Source organism: Haplochromis burtoni, unplaced genomic scaffold, assembly GCF_018398535.1.
Source record: "Haplochromis burtoni strain Fernald_Lab_line unplaced genomic scaffold, NCSU_Asbu1 Contig_552, whole genome shotgun sequence".
Lineage (NCBI taxonomy): Eukaryota > Metazoa > Chordata > Actinopteri > Cichliformes > Cichlidae > Haplochromis > Haplochromis burtoni.
In genome coordinates this window covers 295859-312461 of record NW_024582913.1, presented here as the reverse complement: position 1 = coordinate 312461, position 16603 = coordinate 295859, and the positions used below count along the sequence as shown (strand labels likewise).

At 42.0% G+C, this 16603-nt stretch overlaps 1 protein-coding gene across 2 annotated transcripts in view; it reads right to left on the bottom strand.

Moving 5' to 3' along the window:
* Positions 1 to 8522, bottom strand: part of LOC102313645 (retinoic acid receptor alpha-B) — a 41188-nt gene extending 32666 nt beyond the window's left edge. For both annotated transcript variants that reach the window (XR_001335752.2, XM_014329464.2), the window contains exon 1: positions 7371 to 8522. Coding sequence is in view for 1 of the 2 variants with exons in the window: in XM_014329464.2 (XP_014184950.1) it covers positions 7371 to 7569 (199 nt within the window). In the remaining variant the exon portion in view is untranslated. The remainder of the gene's footprint in view (positions 1 to 7370) is intronic.
* Positions 8523 to 16603: the final 8081 nt, after the last annotated feature.

Sequence of the window (16603 nt, the reverse complement as noted above, 5' to 3'; positions counted from 1 at the left end):
CCCCCTTTAGTAGCCATACCAGACATTCCTCTATGGAGGAGATTCAACTCCCCTCTACTCTGCTGTGCTTCTGTTTACACAGAGAGAAACGCAGAGATCCTCCTCCTCTGCCGCATCATACCATTCCTCCATCTTCTCCTCACTTCATCTTTCCTCTATTTGCCTTTGCTCTCTTCTCACTGACACTCTAGCCATGCATTCCCTGAAGCACCATCTGACCTCTTTTAAACTTCTCACTCAGACCCGCCTCTCGCCATGCGTTCCCTCCCCTCTGCTTACCAAGTGCCTCTTTCTCTGTTTTCATCTTTGTGTTTGTTAATCTCTTCCTATTGCTTTCCACTTCTGCTTCAGTGTGTCGGACATGACGGCCAAAGGCAGCAGTGTGTCCACACACACACACACACTGCAGCGCTGGAGCTGTGGCTCCAAACGAGGGCAAAGGTCTTTACTGTATAAGCGAGTAAGAGGGCATCTCCAAGGACGGGTCTCCAACTTGATTTAGGAACAGATGCTAGTGTTTTGATCAATTTTGAGCACATCTACAGTTATTCATTTGAAATAATTCTACAAAAAAGCAAACAAACAATAAGACAAAGATTTAAGTAAACAGATCTTTTTATGTCACAGTGTTTTGGGGGGTTGGATTTAAATTTAAAAAATAAACTTATTAAACATATTAAAGACTTTTAATTTCCTGAAATCAAAACTTTAGGAATTTTGGAACCAACAACTGGAGACAGCTGCTGTAAATGTTGGGCCAAGTTTCTCAAGAAGGGAAACTTCAGCATCTGGTGACCTCCATGGTTCCTGTCTTCACACACTTACTGACTGCAAAGGATTTTTAGCTCATTTTTGCAAAGAATAATCCCAGTAATTACAACTAATCACAGTTTTTCCAGTCCTTTTAAGCCTGTGACTACAGGAGGCTTATAAAAAAGCTGAGAGGAAACTTGGACACAGTACCTTCAGTGAGGTAATCACTGCGTCATTTTGCCACCCATGTGCAAAAACTCAAGAGAACTCTTTCTAAAGACCCGATTGTATCAAACACTCTCAAGTTACTCTATAAAGAGGAGTGAAATGAGTTTTTCCCTATCAGGCACATTGTTTGGGGATATGCGTGACTAGGATGGCCAGACGTGGAAAAGCTGCTGCCCTCACCCTCAGAGCTGTGGGTGCAAAGTAAGCTGTCCTAACCAGCAAACCTGCACGGCTTTGTACGTGTCACAGAGAGCTGAAGAATAACCACTCGACCAGAGAGCAACCACATTCTGCACCAGCATGTGGACTTTAACCTACATGAAGACTGCTGCTGCCAGCGTTAGCCACACACGGCAATCTGATCTGGCATCTCGCATGCAATATGTCACCAAGTGCCTCGTTTCATTTTATAAACACTTTTTCTTTTTAGGAAACTCTGCACAACTGAGTCAATGACAGGTGCAGACAGGAAAATATATAGTAGCACCTCGGCAGACAGTCCTGCTTACCATAATATTTTATTCAGTTACAACGTTTCAGCCTGTGTGACCTTTGTCAGTGTTTCATAAGCACTTTAAATATGATGTGAATAAAGGCTTAAAATGGCACTTTGATATACATACAGTGTAAATTTGATTGTTTTGTTCTGTGACTTTTTAGTATCCATCCATTCAACCGATGTGAAAAATAATAAATGTTCAAATGAACTGCAAAATAAAATCAGGTGGCCCTCTCAAGTACAATCTGAAGTGAGGTTATGGCACTGTAACCACACATGGCACTACATTACAAATACTTTCATAAGTGATCATGACAGACAGACAAAAATCTTTCCATTGAGAAGCTATAAAGTACACATTTTTTTCTCTTTTACTTTTTGAAATAATTCCTATAAATATGATGATTTAGTTTCCTTTAACGGTTGCTGCAAAAATAGATTGGTGGTTTCAGCTGTAGTGATTTGGGTGGAGTATCAGTATACATTTGGTTTGCTTTAAAAAGGCACAAACTAAAGTTGTACCTTTAAGGAAGAGAAAAGATCGTCTTTTAAAGCTCTATGGTCATGAGATAAGAGCTTTTGTCTCAATAAGATGAGAGGCCAGCTGGGCCGTGTGTTCAGTTTATCAGCCCTTTAGTTAGTCATCACCTCTTCTGTTTCTTATCAGGATCCTCTGGTTAAGTTTTTCCAACCTCAACCAGAACGTTAGCTTTACTGTCCCGATGCAGTACAGACGCACACAATGAAATGCTTTTCTAGCTGCACTGTGCACACATACGAAATAAAACTTTATCCAAAAGTTAGTTTAACACCTGCAGCTACCTAGTAAAGCCCATATTAATTTGAGCCTTGAGGTTTACTCAGGTCAACAAATGGTTAAACCCTTCAGAGTCTGGTGTGCTCAGCCAAACTGTGTCCTGGGGTCAGCTCACGACCAGCAGCAGCAGCATGAAATGTTAGCCAGTGCTGGGCTGAGCCGTTTAACCAATCTGATGTAAAATATTGTTAAATGGGAGCCCCAGGCAGTCATGGCATGGCGCCAGCAAGCCTCTGCTGAATAGAGAGTGTGGTCTGCCAGCTTAGAGACCAGAAACACAGAGAGACGGCAACCAGGAAGTTCTTAAACTTGACTTTCATACCATCTTTATTACTTTTGAAGAATTTTCTTGGTTAGACACTAGCTCGTTTCACCTCTAATTGAGCGATATGGATGAAATTCCCCCATCATCTTGTTCCATATCACAATGATAACGAGCTGTACTGAAAAGCTCATTGCAGCTGGAATCAGCAGTGACGTGGCTTACACCAGCGGTCCCAAACCCCCGGGGCCACGGACCGGTACCGGTCTGTGAGTCGTTTGGTACTGAGCGGCGAGAGTTGAGGTTTAGGGTGAAATTCATGGTTTTCAGGGTTTTCACCATTAACTTGTGTCTTATTTTGAAAGAAATATTTACGTGTTACTATAGCGACCAGAGAGCGTTAAGGGGCAGAGAGGAGGATGTTACTCTAAATGTTGTTAATGCTAATAAAGTTACACAGTGAATTCGTGTTTATTATTATATTTACAAAATACAACAGTTTTTGTCCTGGTCCTGTCATTTTATTTTGTTGTATTTATTCGCCACACCTTAAAGGCCGGTGAAAATATTGTCTCACATTGTCTGACCGGTCCGTGGTGCAAAAACGGTTGGGGACCACTGGCTTACACGATTGTCTAACAAGTGAACGCTCCCTGGTTTGATTCCTGAATGAGAGACAAACCAAACATGCAGAACTACCTGCTGTAAGGCAGCAGCTGAAAGTACTGCACTGAATGGGATGATGATGTTCGTGTTTGGCTTATTACATTGTGTAATAATGATAAAATCAAGTTATTTCATAACTATCAACAATCCTGTAAATCCAGTATTGCCAAAAAGCAGTGACTACACAATGATGTGCTCACTCTGACCTAATAACATAACGCAACCACAAGGACAGCTTGTATTACACACACTTGCCACATTGAACTATAAAAGGCCTTACGGTTGAATTTTATGCCTAAGATTCATATTTCAAAGTTTGTTAAACTGATTTTATGCTGCATTTATTTATTTTTTAATGTAAATAACAGACCAAAAGACAGACTGACCAATCAGAACGCTGCATTTGGCAACAAGTGCGTTTGTAGCTTGCGGTACGCTCAGCGGTATTGAACATATCCCGGTCAATCGGATCTCTGACATGATCTATTTGGCTCCTCAAATGTGGCCCCAACTCTGCCAACAAGAGCTCAAACTGTCCGACTGACATCCTGAAATATGTACGGAGGCTTGCACAGTGCACTACTTTCAGGCGTAACAGCACTAACAGCTTCTTCTCTGCTGGCTCTGTGAATGAAGTCTTGCTCCAATGTCTTGCACTGCAGCTGAGAGCGACAGTCGTTGTTCTGCTCTGCAGCCAATGAGCTGTGGCAGCACGTCAACCAGTTCTCCTCTTTCTGCAGATCCAGGTTAGAGTGACACAGCTCGCAGTAGTTCTCCAGAGCGGAACAAGGACTTCTGTCTCCAGCTGTAGTCCAATGTGATGAAGCTCAACTATGTCCTTCAAGAGATCCTCTGCAAGGATCCAGCTGTGGATCGCCACAACAGAAACTTAGCCCACTGAGTTGGCAGTTAACATTTTCTCAGAAAAACAAAAAATAGAAATAAATGAATAAATGAAAGCTTATCTAGTTTACATTTTTAAAACTTACTCAACAGTTTGCAATGACTAAATTTTAGCAAGTGACAATCTTTCGGCATGAAATGCAATCAAGGCATTTGGAAACTATACAAGTCAAAGTTTCTACCGCCAACATTTTGGCCTCGACTGTAGTTGCAGCTCCAAAGCACTGACCTTCAGGCTTAAAAATGCAGAGTCCAAAATCAGAAGCCGTGTCCATCTTTGACATACAGTCAGTGGATATGAGCGATAATTAGCATGTTACGAATATGAAACAACAACAAAGTGTTTGTGTGGCTGGTTTACATTTCATTCTTTCTCATGCATCCAGTGATGAGACCAGGACATGAAGATGTGAACTGTACACCAAGATTTTGTATAGCAGAGGACTGTGTCTCAAGCCAATCAATTAATAAGTAGGTTTCCATGACTACTCTTTAACATTTGTATGATAGGATACACACCGACACACAGGAATACAAAAAACACCTTTTTTTCTTTTCTCTTTTTTTGCACACTTCAGTTAAACTTGGCCAGCATACCCTTGCATTCCCAGACAAACTGTGAATGTGACTGTGTGTGTGTGTGTGTGTGTGTGTGTGTGTGCGCGCGTGTGTGTGTATCACTGCCTCCAACAGACAGAAAGAGAGGTCATCCAGTGCAGAGAAATGATGACTGGGCAGCTGACACAGGAAAGAAAGAGTTAGATAGAAGGAGGAATAAAGGGAGGGGGAGATGTAGGTCACTTCCCAATTGTCAGTGAGTCATTGCTCTGGATCACACCCAACAAACATTCAAGAAGAGGGACACACACACACACACACACACACACACACACACATACACACACAGCTTTCTGTGTTTGTTGCTGAATATGTGTGCCTGGGTCTGTGTATAGCCTTTGGCCTTTGAACTTGTTTGACACTCTTCATTCCAGTCACGCAAAGACACACACACACACACACACACACACACACACACACACACACACACACACACACACACAGGGCAACCATCCCCATCTTTACAGCCTGGATTTACGAGCGCTCCTCTCTTGTTCCTATATGCCCCCCCCTTCTCCTCTCACCAGCTAACCAGAGTCCACTTTGCACTTTTCCTCTTTATTGCTTTTACTCAGTTGTGCAAGCTGTGACATCACTGCAGCATCACCACAGGGTTACAGTCTGACTCTCAGGCTTAGTGCTTCAGCCATGTCACAGTGGGGTGGGGCAACACTGTCGAATCATATCAATGAAGTTATGTATTTATATATTCTCGTGTTAGTCCTGTGACACATGCGCAGCCCATCCCGAGTGAATGCGACCTTTAGCAGGCTTTAACAACCCTCCCACAACTGGGATGCACCAGTTGTGAAATTCTGGGTAAATAACAGTGTTTCAAATCAACAATTTGCATTAGTAGATAGTAGATACCGAGATTTTATTTCTAGTTGTTGTTGCTATTTACTTGCCAATCTGTTTCAATTACCTGACCCATTTGCGGTCAATATTCGGCCAACAGCTGATGTCTCTACAGTTTGAGTTTGTTTTTGTCCCCCTTTTTGTACCAGGGAGGAAGTGAAAGCAGCAGCGCTATTAATATCAAACATCACTGAACATTTAGCAAGTGCAAAACGGAGGTGACACAACAGATGAATACTGGCCACTGTAAATCACATCTAATTCCCTGAGATCAGTCAGCAGGGCACATAATGGCTGAAACTGATATTCTGCATACATATCGTACCTCATCGAAGCATCAAAGTGTCTGGATGGTAAATTTATGCACCTTATATGGTAAGGAGCAAAGATTATTCCACAACTGAGGCCAAACAGTGCGCCATCACCTCCCCCGATTACTTCTTAAAGCAAAATTCTTATGCATACTATGTATGTGTGTGTACATATATATATGTATATATTATGCACACATGTGTGTATATATATATATATACATATACACACACACACACTGATAGCTTAGGGTGAGAGGAAGGGTACACCCTGGACAGGTCGCTGGTCTATCACAGGGCTAACACACAGACAATCATGCACACTCACATCTCATACATGTGTGGTTTTGCCATTATGCACCAAAATGACGCCGTCATCATGATACTCAAACTCAGAGGATAGTCATTATCATAAACTGGAATATTCTTTATCAGTCATTCATATCTTTACAGTTCAGACACACCGAGGTTAACTGGCTGATGGCACCATGGACGCAAATATCAGCGGGCAACAACGTCACATAATGATGCCAGTTACCATGGTTTGTCTGTTGTGTCAGATCAATGTAGCGATTTTGTGACAATGGGCTGAAAGACTTTAATCACTAAAGACTTTTAACTTCAATAACAAAGATTTTGTCCTGGGCTGAAAAGGGAAAAAAACAATATAACCAAAATGAACAAATAATACCAATAAAAGATCTCTACGGGCCTTAGTTGTTACCGAAAACATTAATCCCCGTTTTATTTACAACCTGCGTTTGTTTCAGTTTCAAGTGTGTGTGTCCAATAGTTCATTGGTAACTAAATAAATAAATGTACGATTATATGAACACTTTAGAGAATTGTAAGTTTATAATATGGACACTTGCGACAAACCACAATTTTAATCGGTAGATTAAGCGCATTCTTAATTCATAACTCAAAGTTTGGCTTAAAAAAATGTCTGAAAGTGGTGAAAAGGTACTGAAAATTAGCTAAAGCCCAAGATGACACACAGCATGTGTCAATTACAATTGAAAAAGAGGAAACGCGATGACAAAGTGAAACAGCTGGGACCAGTTTATGTCTTTATATTTTTGTCCAAACCCTCCTGACACAGAGGTGACTACTGTGACCAAAAGCTCTCAAAAGCTGTAAAGACTTTAAAGCACGTTATTAATTAAGGACACTAGCTAAGAAAAGCTAAATGCTGTAGCTGTGTCCTCACTTCTCATTCAGCAGGCTAAAAACAAACCGTGGCAGCTCGAAGAGGATGCTGGCATGTGTCCCAGCTGGCCTCAGCTAACGGATGTACTCATTCCCTTCAGCTGACAAGAATACTCCAGCATGAGCGCTGGATTATCCTGCACTCCCCTGGTACTTGTTTTAACTCATTTAAGTACTACTACAGATCTATGGCCGATGATGCAGCGCTCTGTGTAAAACATGACAAATAATCTTTGTCTCACTCACAGTGGCTGGATCCGCTCCAGTGCCTGCCGGTCAGCAGAGACCCTCCAAAGGGGCGCTGGAGTCCTCCTACAACGGACAAGAGTCCCTTCTCCGGCCCGAGCCCCGGGGGTCTGTGGTAGTAGTCCATGCTTAGAAAAGAGCCCGTGCTTGGGCTGCTGGGGCTTGGGCTTAAACCCACAACATCCACGCTTTCGTACATCTCCGAGAGGCGGGAGTCGGGATGTGGTCTCTGTGTGGTAAATAGAGGGAGGGGGGGAAGAAGATCAAAGCGTCCTGGACGGCGATGAGAGAAAGAGGAGCGGAGGGAAGGAAGAGTTCACATCTTCATAACAGACTGATAGGAGCCAGAGGAGGAGGAGGATTCCCGGTGACCTTTCAGGCTTCGGACAAACGTAGTTAACAGTCAAACTTTGCCGTCTTTTGTGATGTTATTCATGTATTCTTTTGTGTCTCTTTCACAAATTAAACATCGCTACAGTCCAAATGCTACAAGTGCTAACAACCCAAGTGCCGCTGCTACCTCGAAGCCCTGAAAAGACTAAAAGCCAGGGGAGAGAAACACTGTCGCTCCAGTCGCCTCTCGCACCGTCACACAGTCGTGTGTCATGTTTTACTTCATAGTGAGTGTGGGCTGCCGCCTGCGTCCGCTGATCCACAGCTCCTATTTTCTATTAGGCTAAATATATCGTGTCATACAACTTGCCCCTGAAGCCAACCAGGTGAAGTCTTTTTCACCGACATTGTGCTCCGTAATGTCACAGCCAGTACACTCTGTCCTTAAATCCACGCACGCTGTCAATGAATGTAACCAAAGCCTTAAAGTAAATCGGTCCGGTCGGTTGGTGCGTCGCTCGCTCCGGTTTAGAGAGTGCACGCATTAAAAGCAAAAATACGCAAAAAACCGAAAAAAAGCCCAGAGCCGACACATTAATTCTGCAAATGTGAGCGGTGTGGGACTTTGAAGTTGCTGCTGTATATGCAAAGAGCAGAATATCCAGAGGTGAGGAAAGCTGGAGAGATAATCCGAGTCAGTCAGGAGCGCTGCTTGTTGCTAGTAGCTGAGGTCCAGCAGCGGTACACGAGTGTCCTGTGGTAACCCCCACTCTGTACCCGACGGCCTCTCTCTCTCCCCCCCTCTCTCTCTCTCTCCTCTCTCTCTCGCTCTCTTTCTGGTTGGTGAGAGACACCAGCTGCGCACGAGCTCCCCCTACTTGTCATGCGCGAGCCTCCAAATAAAACCTACCTGCTTTGTTCCACCAGGAGGAGGGTATAGAGTTAAAGGAAATGATCTTAATCGTGGCTTCCCTTGCCCCCATATAAGGGCTTTCGGAGATTTGCCTGTCCCATAACAGTTTGGTAATGGAGTAAATTTAAACAGTACATTTTAATCACTGAACAATTCACTTGCAGCGGTTTGGCCCACTGCCATTCCCCAACTTCCCTTTACTAGATTATCTTAAAAGAAATGAGTGTGTGAGAAAGACCTCTTTTCTACCACTCGGTTATTCTAGCTTTGTATGTTATAATTTTTAAATTAAGTTTTATCCTTTTTTTTTTTAATTCATTTAAGTTTCAATGAGTTTCCATAATGGATTTTCTCATTTCAGTTTAGATTTTATTATTTGAAAAAGTTTGGGTGTTTGAATCTTTTTAGTAACTTCTCTATGGAGGGCATGTATCAGAGCCAATACTTAGTTTTGAGATGCAGTTTACATTTTGTGATAGTTTAAGTTTCTACTTGCACAACATTTTCAGCTATAATATATATTTCACTTTTTATTCCAAGAGAATTGTCAGATAAACTAATGTTCTACATCCAAAGTGTATTTACTCAGGCTCAACAAATGAGGGGACAAGGAATCATGTAAGCTCCATTTTAACGGAATTCAGTATCAAGATACTGTAAAATCTGCTGTAAGTATTCAGCATAATCAAATGTTGAACAACTGCTGCACAGCAAGTAACTGAGAGGCCATTAAAGCATTATAGTAAAAATGAAAAATCATTGTAAAAAAACAAACAAACATATTTTTTCAAAGATACACTTGGGCAAGTGTTGGATATAGCCGTGTTTTGCACCAAATCCTAACCTGAAAAGGCCAAGCAGGGGTGCTGTGTTTTCAGCGGGGTGGTGCTGTTATCAGGTAGGTGACCAGATCTGTTGAGGGACGCCGTTCCAGAGTTTAGGAGCTACAACTGAGAAAGCCTGTCCGGTCTGGAACAACAGGCACTAAAACCTGCTGGTCAACTGACGCAAGCGAGCAGTGTGGGACCATAAACTATAAATGCTCTGTGTGCACTAAACTTTTATTTTACACTGTTCAAATATTTGATGCCTATGTTCTGAGCTATAATCCATTTTTGTAGGGTTATGAGACAGCTTCGACAGTGACATCAACAAATATAGAAAACAGCTGACAAAAAAATATGCTTTCATAAATGCTGGATTTAATTGAGCGCGCACACCTACATTAAACCTTAATGTTAAGTCTCTGTCTATCCATTATTCTGTCAACTTACATTTGCAGTATCTGTCAGCAGAAAAGCAGAAAAGCAGCTGCTAACCATCACAAAAAACAACAAGGTTAATAAATAAAATGTTTTATGCTATTTGACTCAGAAAAATACATTTAACACAAATCTCAACTACAATATTAAATTATTGTGTAAGGACTTGAGCATATCACGTTTTTACATTATAAATGGCAACAAATACATAAAAATAAATAAATAATGTCAAGAATAAAGAGTCTATGTGCTGAATATACAGAAAAATATGAAGTAGTTGCTTAAAAGCAACTTCATAAAGATAAAGAGCAGTAAATGGACTTTTGGACTGTGTAGGAGGTAATGACAGATGGTGCTGTGACAAGGTTGCTGGAAAAAGTTTGGACACGCCTTCTCATTTAACGGTTTTTCTTTATTTTTACTACTTTCTTCATTGTAGATATACTGAACATGTCAAATATATGAAGCAAGATTTATGGAATTATGTAGCAAAGAATAAATAAAAAAAATAACTCTAAATATGTTTTATATTCTAGATTCCTGAAAGTAGCCACACTTTGCTTTGTTGACAGTACTGCAAACCCTTGGCCTTTTCTCAGTGAGCTTCATCATGTAGTTGTCACAGTACTGGGTACAGTACTGGGTTTGAGACCCAGTAGGTGTAATTCTAGTTAAAGGTATAGTCTTGAATTTGTTGTTCTTCATGGTTTTGGTTCTCTTTATTGTTTTTCTGCTGGTGTTATATTCTTGGTTCCTAGGCTTTAGGTTTCTGTTACTTTGTTACTTTCTAATCACTCTTGTCTCCATGTACCCTCTGTCTCCTCGGTCAGTTATGTCTCCATGTCTCAGTGTCAAGTCTGCGGCTTTGTAAATGTCTCTTAGTTCCTGTTTTACTTTGAAAGTCTTGTGTCCCGTACTTATTGTTTTCAGTTTTGCTTCCTCCACATCTCGTCATGTGTGATTTCTCCCAGCCATGTTTTCCTCCTGTGTCTCATTCCCTCATTATCCCTTTGTGTATTTAAGCCCTGTGTTTTCCTCTGTCTGTTGTCATGTTGTATCCTCTTTGCTGTGTGTTTCTTCCATGCTCCTAATAATGTCCTAGTTCCAGTTTAGTTTCCTAGTTTGAGTTCTGTGTTCTTGAGGTTTTTATATGGATATACAGCAATAAAGCTACCCCCTTAAGTTCATCCATCTGGGTCTGTGAGTGCGGCTTTTGGGACCTCATCCTGCCTGCCACAGCATTACATGACAAAAGTTACCTGAAATGGTTTCACTTCACAGCTGTGCACTGTCAGGGTTCATTTGTGGAATTTCTTGCCTTCTTAATGGGGTTGAGACCATCAGTTGTGTTGGACAGAAGTCAGGTTGGTACACATTTGAAAGCTGTTAGCATCTTGCCATAATATGAATTCTAAGTAAAGAAAAACGACACTCCATTGTTACTTTAAGAATTGAAGGTCAGTCAGTCTGGAAAATTGCAAAAACTTTGAATGTGTCCTGAGTGCAGTTGCAAAAACCATCAAGCGCTACAATGAAACTGGATCACACGAAGACCGCCCCAGGAAAGACCAAGAGTCACCTCTGCTACTGAGGATAAATTCGTCCAAGTCAACAGCCTCAGAAACCTCAAGTTAACAGAACCTCAGATTAGAGCCCAGATAAATGCCACACAGAGTTCCAGTAGCAGACATATCTCTACAACAACTGCTCAGAGGAGACGGCATGAATCAGACCTATATGTCGAATAGCTGTTAAGAAACCACAACTAAGAAAAAGCAACAATCAGAAGAGATTTGTTTGGGCCGAGAAAAACATGGAATGAACATTAGACCAGTGGAAATCTGTTTGGTCTGACGAGTCAAAATGTGGGATATTTGGTTCCACCTGTCGTGTCTTTGTGCGACACAGAAAAGGTGAAAGGATGGTCTCTACATGCATGGTTCCCACCGTGGAGATGTGATGGTTTTGGGGGTGCTTTGCTAGTGACACTGTTGGATGATTTATTCAAAATTGAAGACACACTGAACCAGCATGGCTACCACAGCATACTGCAGCAGCATGCCATCTCATCAAGTTTGGGTTTAGTTGGACCATCATTTATTCTTCAACAGGACAATGATTCCAAACACACCTCCAGGCTGTGTAAGAACTATTTGACCAAGAAAGAGAGTGATGGAGGCCTGGCCTCCACAGTCACCTGACCTAAACCCAATGGAAATAGTTTGGGACGAGATGGACCACAGAGTGAAAGCAAAAGAGCCAATAATTCAATTCAATTCAATTCAATTTTTTATTTAATATAACGTCAAATCACAACAACAGTGGCCTCAAGGTGCTACGGGGCGATCTTGGCTCAAGAGTTGGGAGTTTGCCTTGTAATCGGAAGGTTGCCGGTTCGAGCCCCGGCTTGGACAGTCTCGTCGTTGTGTCCTTGGGCAAGACACTTCACCCGTTGCCTACTGGTGGTGGTCAGAGGGCCCGGTGGCGCCAGTGTCCGGCAGCCTCGCCTCTGTCAGTGCGCCCCAGGGTGGCTGTGGCTACAATGTAGCTTGCCATCACCAGTGTGTGAATGTGTGTGTGAATGGGTGGATGACTGGATATGTAAAGCGCTTTGGGGTCCTTAGGGACTAGTAAAGCGCTATATAAATACAGGCCATTTACCATTTATATTGGACAGTAGATTGTACAATAACAGATACAGAGAAAAATCCAACAATCATATGACCCCCTATGAGCAAGCACTTTGGCGACAGTGGGAAGGAAAAACTCCCTTTTAACAGGAAGAAACCTCCAGCAGAACCAGGCTCAGGGAGCAGGGCCATCTGCTGCGACCGGTTGGGGTGAGAGAAAGAAGACAGGATAAAGACATGCTGTGGAAGAGAGACAGGGACAGGGACATTATACTAATGCTGCCTAAGGGAAGCATGTATAATGTAAACAGAATTGGTCCTAGCACTGAACCCTGTGGAACTCCATAATTAACCTCAGTGTGTGAAGAGGACTCTCCATTTACATGACAAATTGGAGTCTATTAGATAGATATGATACAAACCACTGCAGTGCAGTACCTGTAATACCTACAGCATGTTCTAATCGCTCTAATAGGATATTATGGTCGACAGTATCGAAGCTGCACTGAGGTCTAGCAGGACAAGCACAGAGATGAGTCCACTGTCAGAGGCCATAAGAAGATCATTTGTAACCTTCACTAAAGCTGTTTCTGTGCTGTGATGAGCTCTGAAACCTGACTGAAACTCTTCAAATAAACCATTCCTCTGCAGATGATCTGTTAGCTGTTTGACAACTACTCTTTCAAGGATTTTGATATGAAAGGAAGGTTGGAGATTGGCCTATAATTAGCTAAGACTGCTGGGTCTAGAGATGCTTTTTGAGTAAAGGTTTAACTACAGCCAGCTTGAAGGCCTGTGGTACATAGCCGATCATTAGAGATAGGTTGATCATATTTAAGATCGAAGAATTAATTAATGGCAGGACTTCTTTGAGCAGTTTTGTAGGAATGGGGTCTAAAAGACACGTTGATGGTTTGGAGGAAGTAATTATTGAAGTTAACTCAGAAAGATCAATTGGAGAAAAAGAGTCTAACTTAACATCAATGGTACTAAGAGTAGCTGTAGATAATATTACATCTGTGGGATGATTATTGGTAATTTTTTCTCTAATGATAAAAATTTTATTTGTGAAGAAGTTCATGAAGTCATTACTAGTTAACGTTAAAGGGATGGTTGGCTCAAAAGAGCTCTGACTTTTTGTCAGCCTGGCTACAGTGCTGAAGAGAAACCTGGGGTTGTTCTTATTTTCTTCAATCAGTGATGAATAGTAAGATGTTCTGGCTTTGCGGAGGGCTTTCTTATAAAGCAGCAAACTATTTCTCCAGGCTAAATGATGATCCTCTAAATTTGTGACACGCCATTTCCTCTCCAGTTACGAGTCATCTGCTTTAGGCTACGTGTTTGAGAATTATACCACGGAGTCAGGTACTTCTGATTTGAGACCTTAGTTTTCACAGGAGCTACAGTATCCAGAGTCGTACTAGTGAGGAGGTGAAATTATTAACAAGATAATCGACCTCTGTTGGGGTAGCGTTCAGATAGCTGCTCTGCTCTATGTTGGTACAGGGCATTGAAGATGATAACAGTGGGTGGATTATATTCTTAAACTTAGTTACAGCGCTTTCAGAAAGACATCTACTGTGATAATAAGATAAGATAAGATAAGATAAGATAACCTTTATTAGTCCCACACGTGGGAAATTTGTTTTGTCACAGCAGGAAGTGGACAGTGCAAAAGTTATGAGGCAAAAATTAGAATACAATAAGAATAAATACAGTACACAACTGTACAGAATAGAATAAAATAAAATACTATATACAGTAGAATAAAATAAAATAAATATACAATAAGATAAAAATAGAATACAAATACAAATACTATATACAACTGAGTAAAAATACAACGATGACAGAAAGGATTATTGCACTTAGTATTATTGCATATGTATGGATGTGTGTGCTTGATCAGTTAAAGTCTTTATAAAGTCTACTCTCCACTGCTGTGTAATCAATTATTGTAAATGTAAATGTTATCAGGAAATGGAAACACTGTTAAATGTTCAGTTTCTATGCCATATGTTAAAACAAGATCTAGAGTGTGATTAAAGTGGTGGGTGGGTTCTTTTACATTTTGAGAGAAGCCAATTGAGTCTAATAACAGATAAATGCCATGTTGAGGCTGTCATTTTTAGCATCTACATGGATGTTAAAATCACCCACAATAATTATTTTATCTGAGCTTTCAAATGAATTAAAAGTCTGTCTTGGTCTTTAGTTGATTAATAACAAGTGCTCAGGATCTCTGGGAACTCCTTCAACTCCATTTAAGGTGGAAGCTCATCCAGAGAATGCCAAGACACACCTTCTCATTTAATCTCTTCATGAGATAGTACTTGTAATCACTGTATTGCAATCTAGTCTGACAATTAACATCTAACAACCTAACAATTTCTGACAACAATTTTGGTTGTCAGATGGCATTTGACAACCAAGAAACTAGAGCATAAATTTGCTACATTCAAGGACATCTGTACAAAGTTTGTAGTCCAGTTATCCAGTCTTCCTGGTACTGATTTCTGTGTGGACGAAATGTAGGATTATTTTGTCAGTTAAGGGTTCAGTAACTAAATTTTATAAGTAGATGTTATTAAAAGAATGTTGGACTTTTTAAATATCTGAGCTTTTGCTAAAATCAAGCCGTATGTGATTGCATTTCTGCACATGTAGGCTCATATTAGTAGTGGTCCATGCATTACACAGTCTTAACCACACACAGCCTGGGCCCTTTGCCTGTAGGTGAGTGTGTGTCCTTGCTGTGAGGCCTTGCTGTATTGATTGGCTCATGGTTAAAATATGAAAGGGGAATCACATCACCTTTATTGTTACCGGTTAATCGATGCAGGGAGTTTAATCTATGGGAACCGCAAAGGCAGAGGTGAAGCGAGGTGAAAATGGGGATGGAAGGAAGGGTGGGTGGCTGAAAAGAGCAGGAGGAGGATGATGACAATGAGGATGGGGGCTGATGGGTTAAATGTAATGGCACCAACCGGAGAGAAACGAACAGGTGAAATGGCAGGTAATAATTTTCAGATAATTTAAGCGGATATTTTATTTTCTTGGAATCAGAAGTGGGAATAACATCATAAGCAGTGGAAGGAGACAGTGTGAAATGGACACACTGACCAGTAGCACCATTATTCACCTTAAAATATTACATATTTTATTCTATCCATCCATCCATCCATCCATCCATCCATCCATCTTCTTCTGTTTATCTGGGGCTGGGTCGCGGGGGCAGCAGCCCAAGCAGAGAAGCCCACACCTCCCTCTCCCCAGCCACCTCCTCCAGCTTATCCAGGGGAACACCAAGGCGTTCCCAGGCCAGCCGAGAGATATAATCTCTCCAGCGTGTCCTGGGTCAGCTCCAGGGCCTCCTCCCGGTGGTACATGCCCGGAACACCTCACCCAGGAGGCATCCTTGTCAGATGCCTGAACCACCTCAGCTGGCTCCTTTTCGATGTGGAGGAGTAGTGGCTCTACTCTGAGCCCCTCCCGGATTGCTGAACCTCTCACCCTATCTCTAAGGGAGAGGCCAGTCACCCTTTGGAGGAAGCTCATTTCCACCACTTGTATCCGCGATCTCGTTCTTTTGGTCACTACCCACAGCTCTTGGCCATAGGTGAGGGTAGGGACGTAGATCGACCGGTAAATTTAGAGCTTCACTTTTACACTCAGCTCTTCACCACGACGGACCCATGCAGCGTCCGTATCACTGCGGCCGCAGCACCAATCCGTCTGTCGATCTCCGGCTCCCTTCTCCCATCACTCGCGACCAAGACCCCGTGATACTCCTCCACTTGGGGCAGGAACTCATCCCCGACCCGAAGTGGCCACTCCACCCTTTTCCGGCTGAGAACCATGGCCTCAGATTTGGAGGTGCTGATCCTCATTCCCGCTGCTTCACACTCGGCTGCGAACCGTTCCAGTGAGAGCTGGAGGCCATCACCCGATGAAACCAACAGAACCACATCATCCGCGAAAAGCAGAGACGAGATTCTGAGGCCACTGAAGTGAAAGCCCTCCGCCACTTGGCTGCGCCTAGAAATCCTGTCCATAAAAATTATGAATTCTGTTTTATTCTAAATGCATATAATA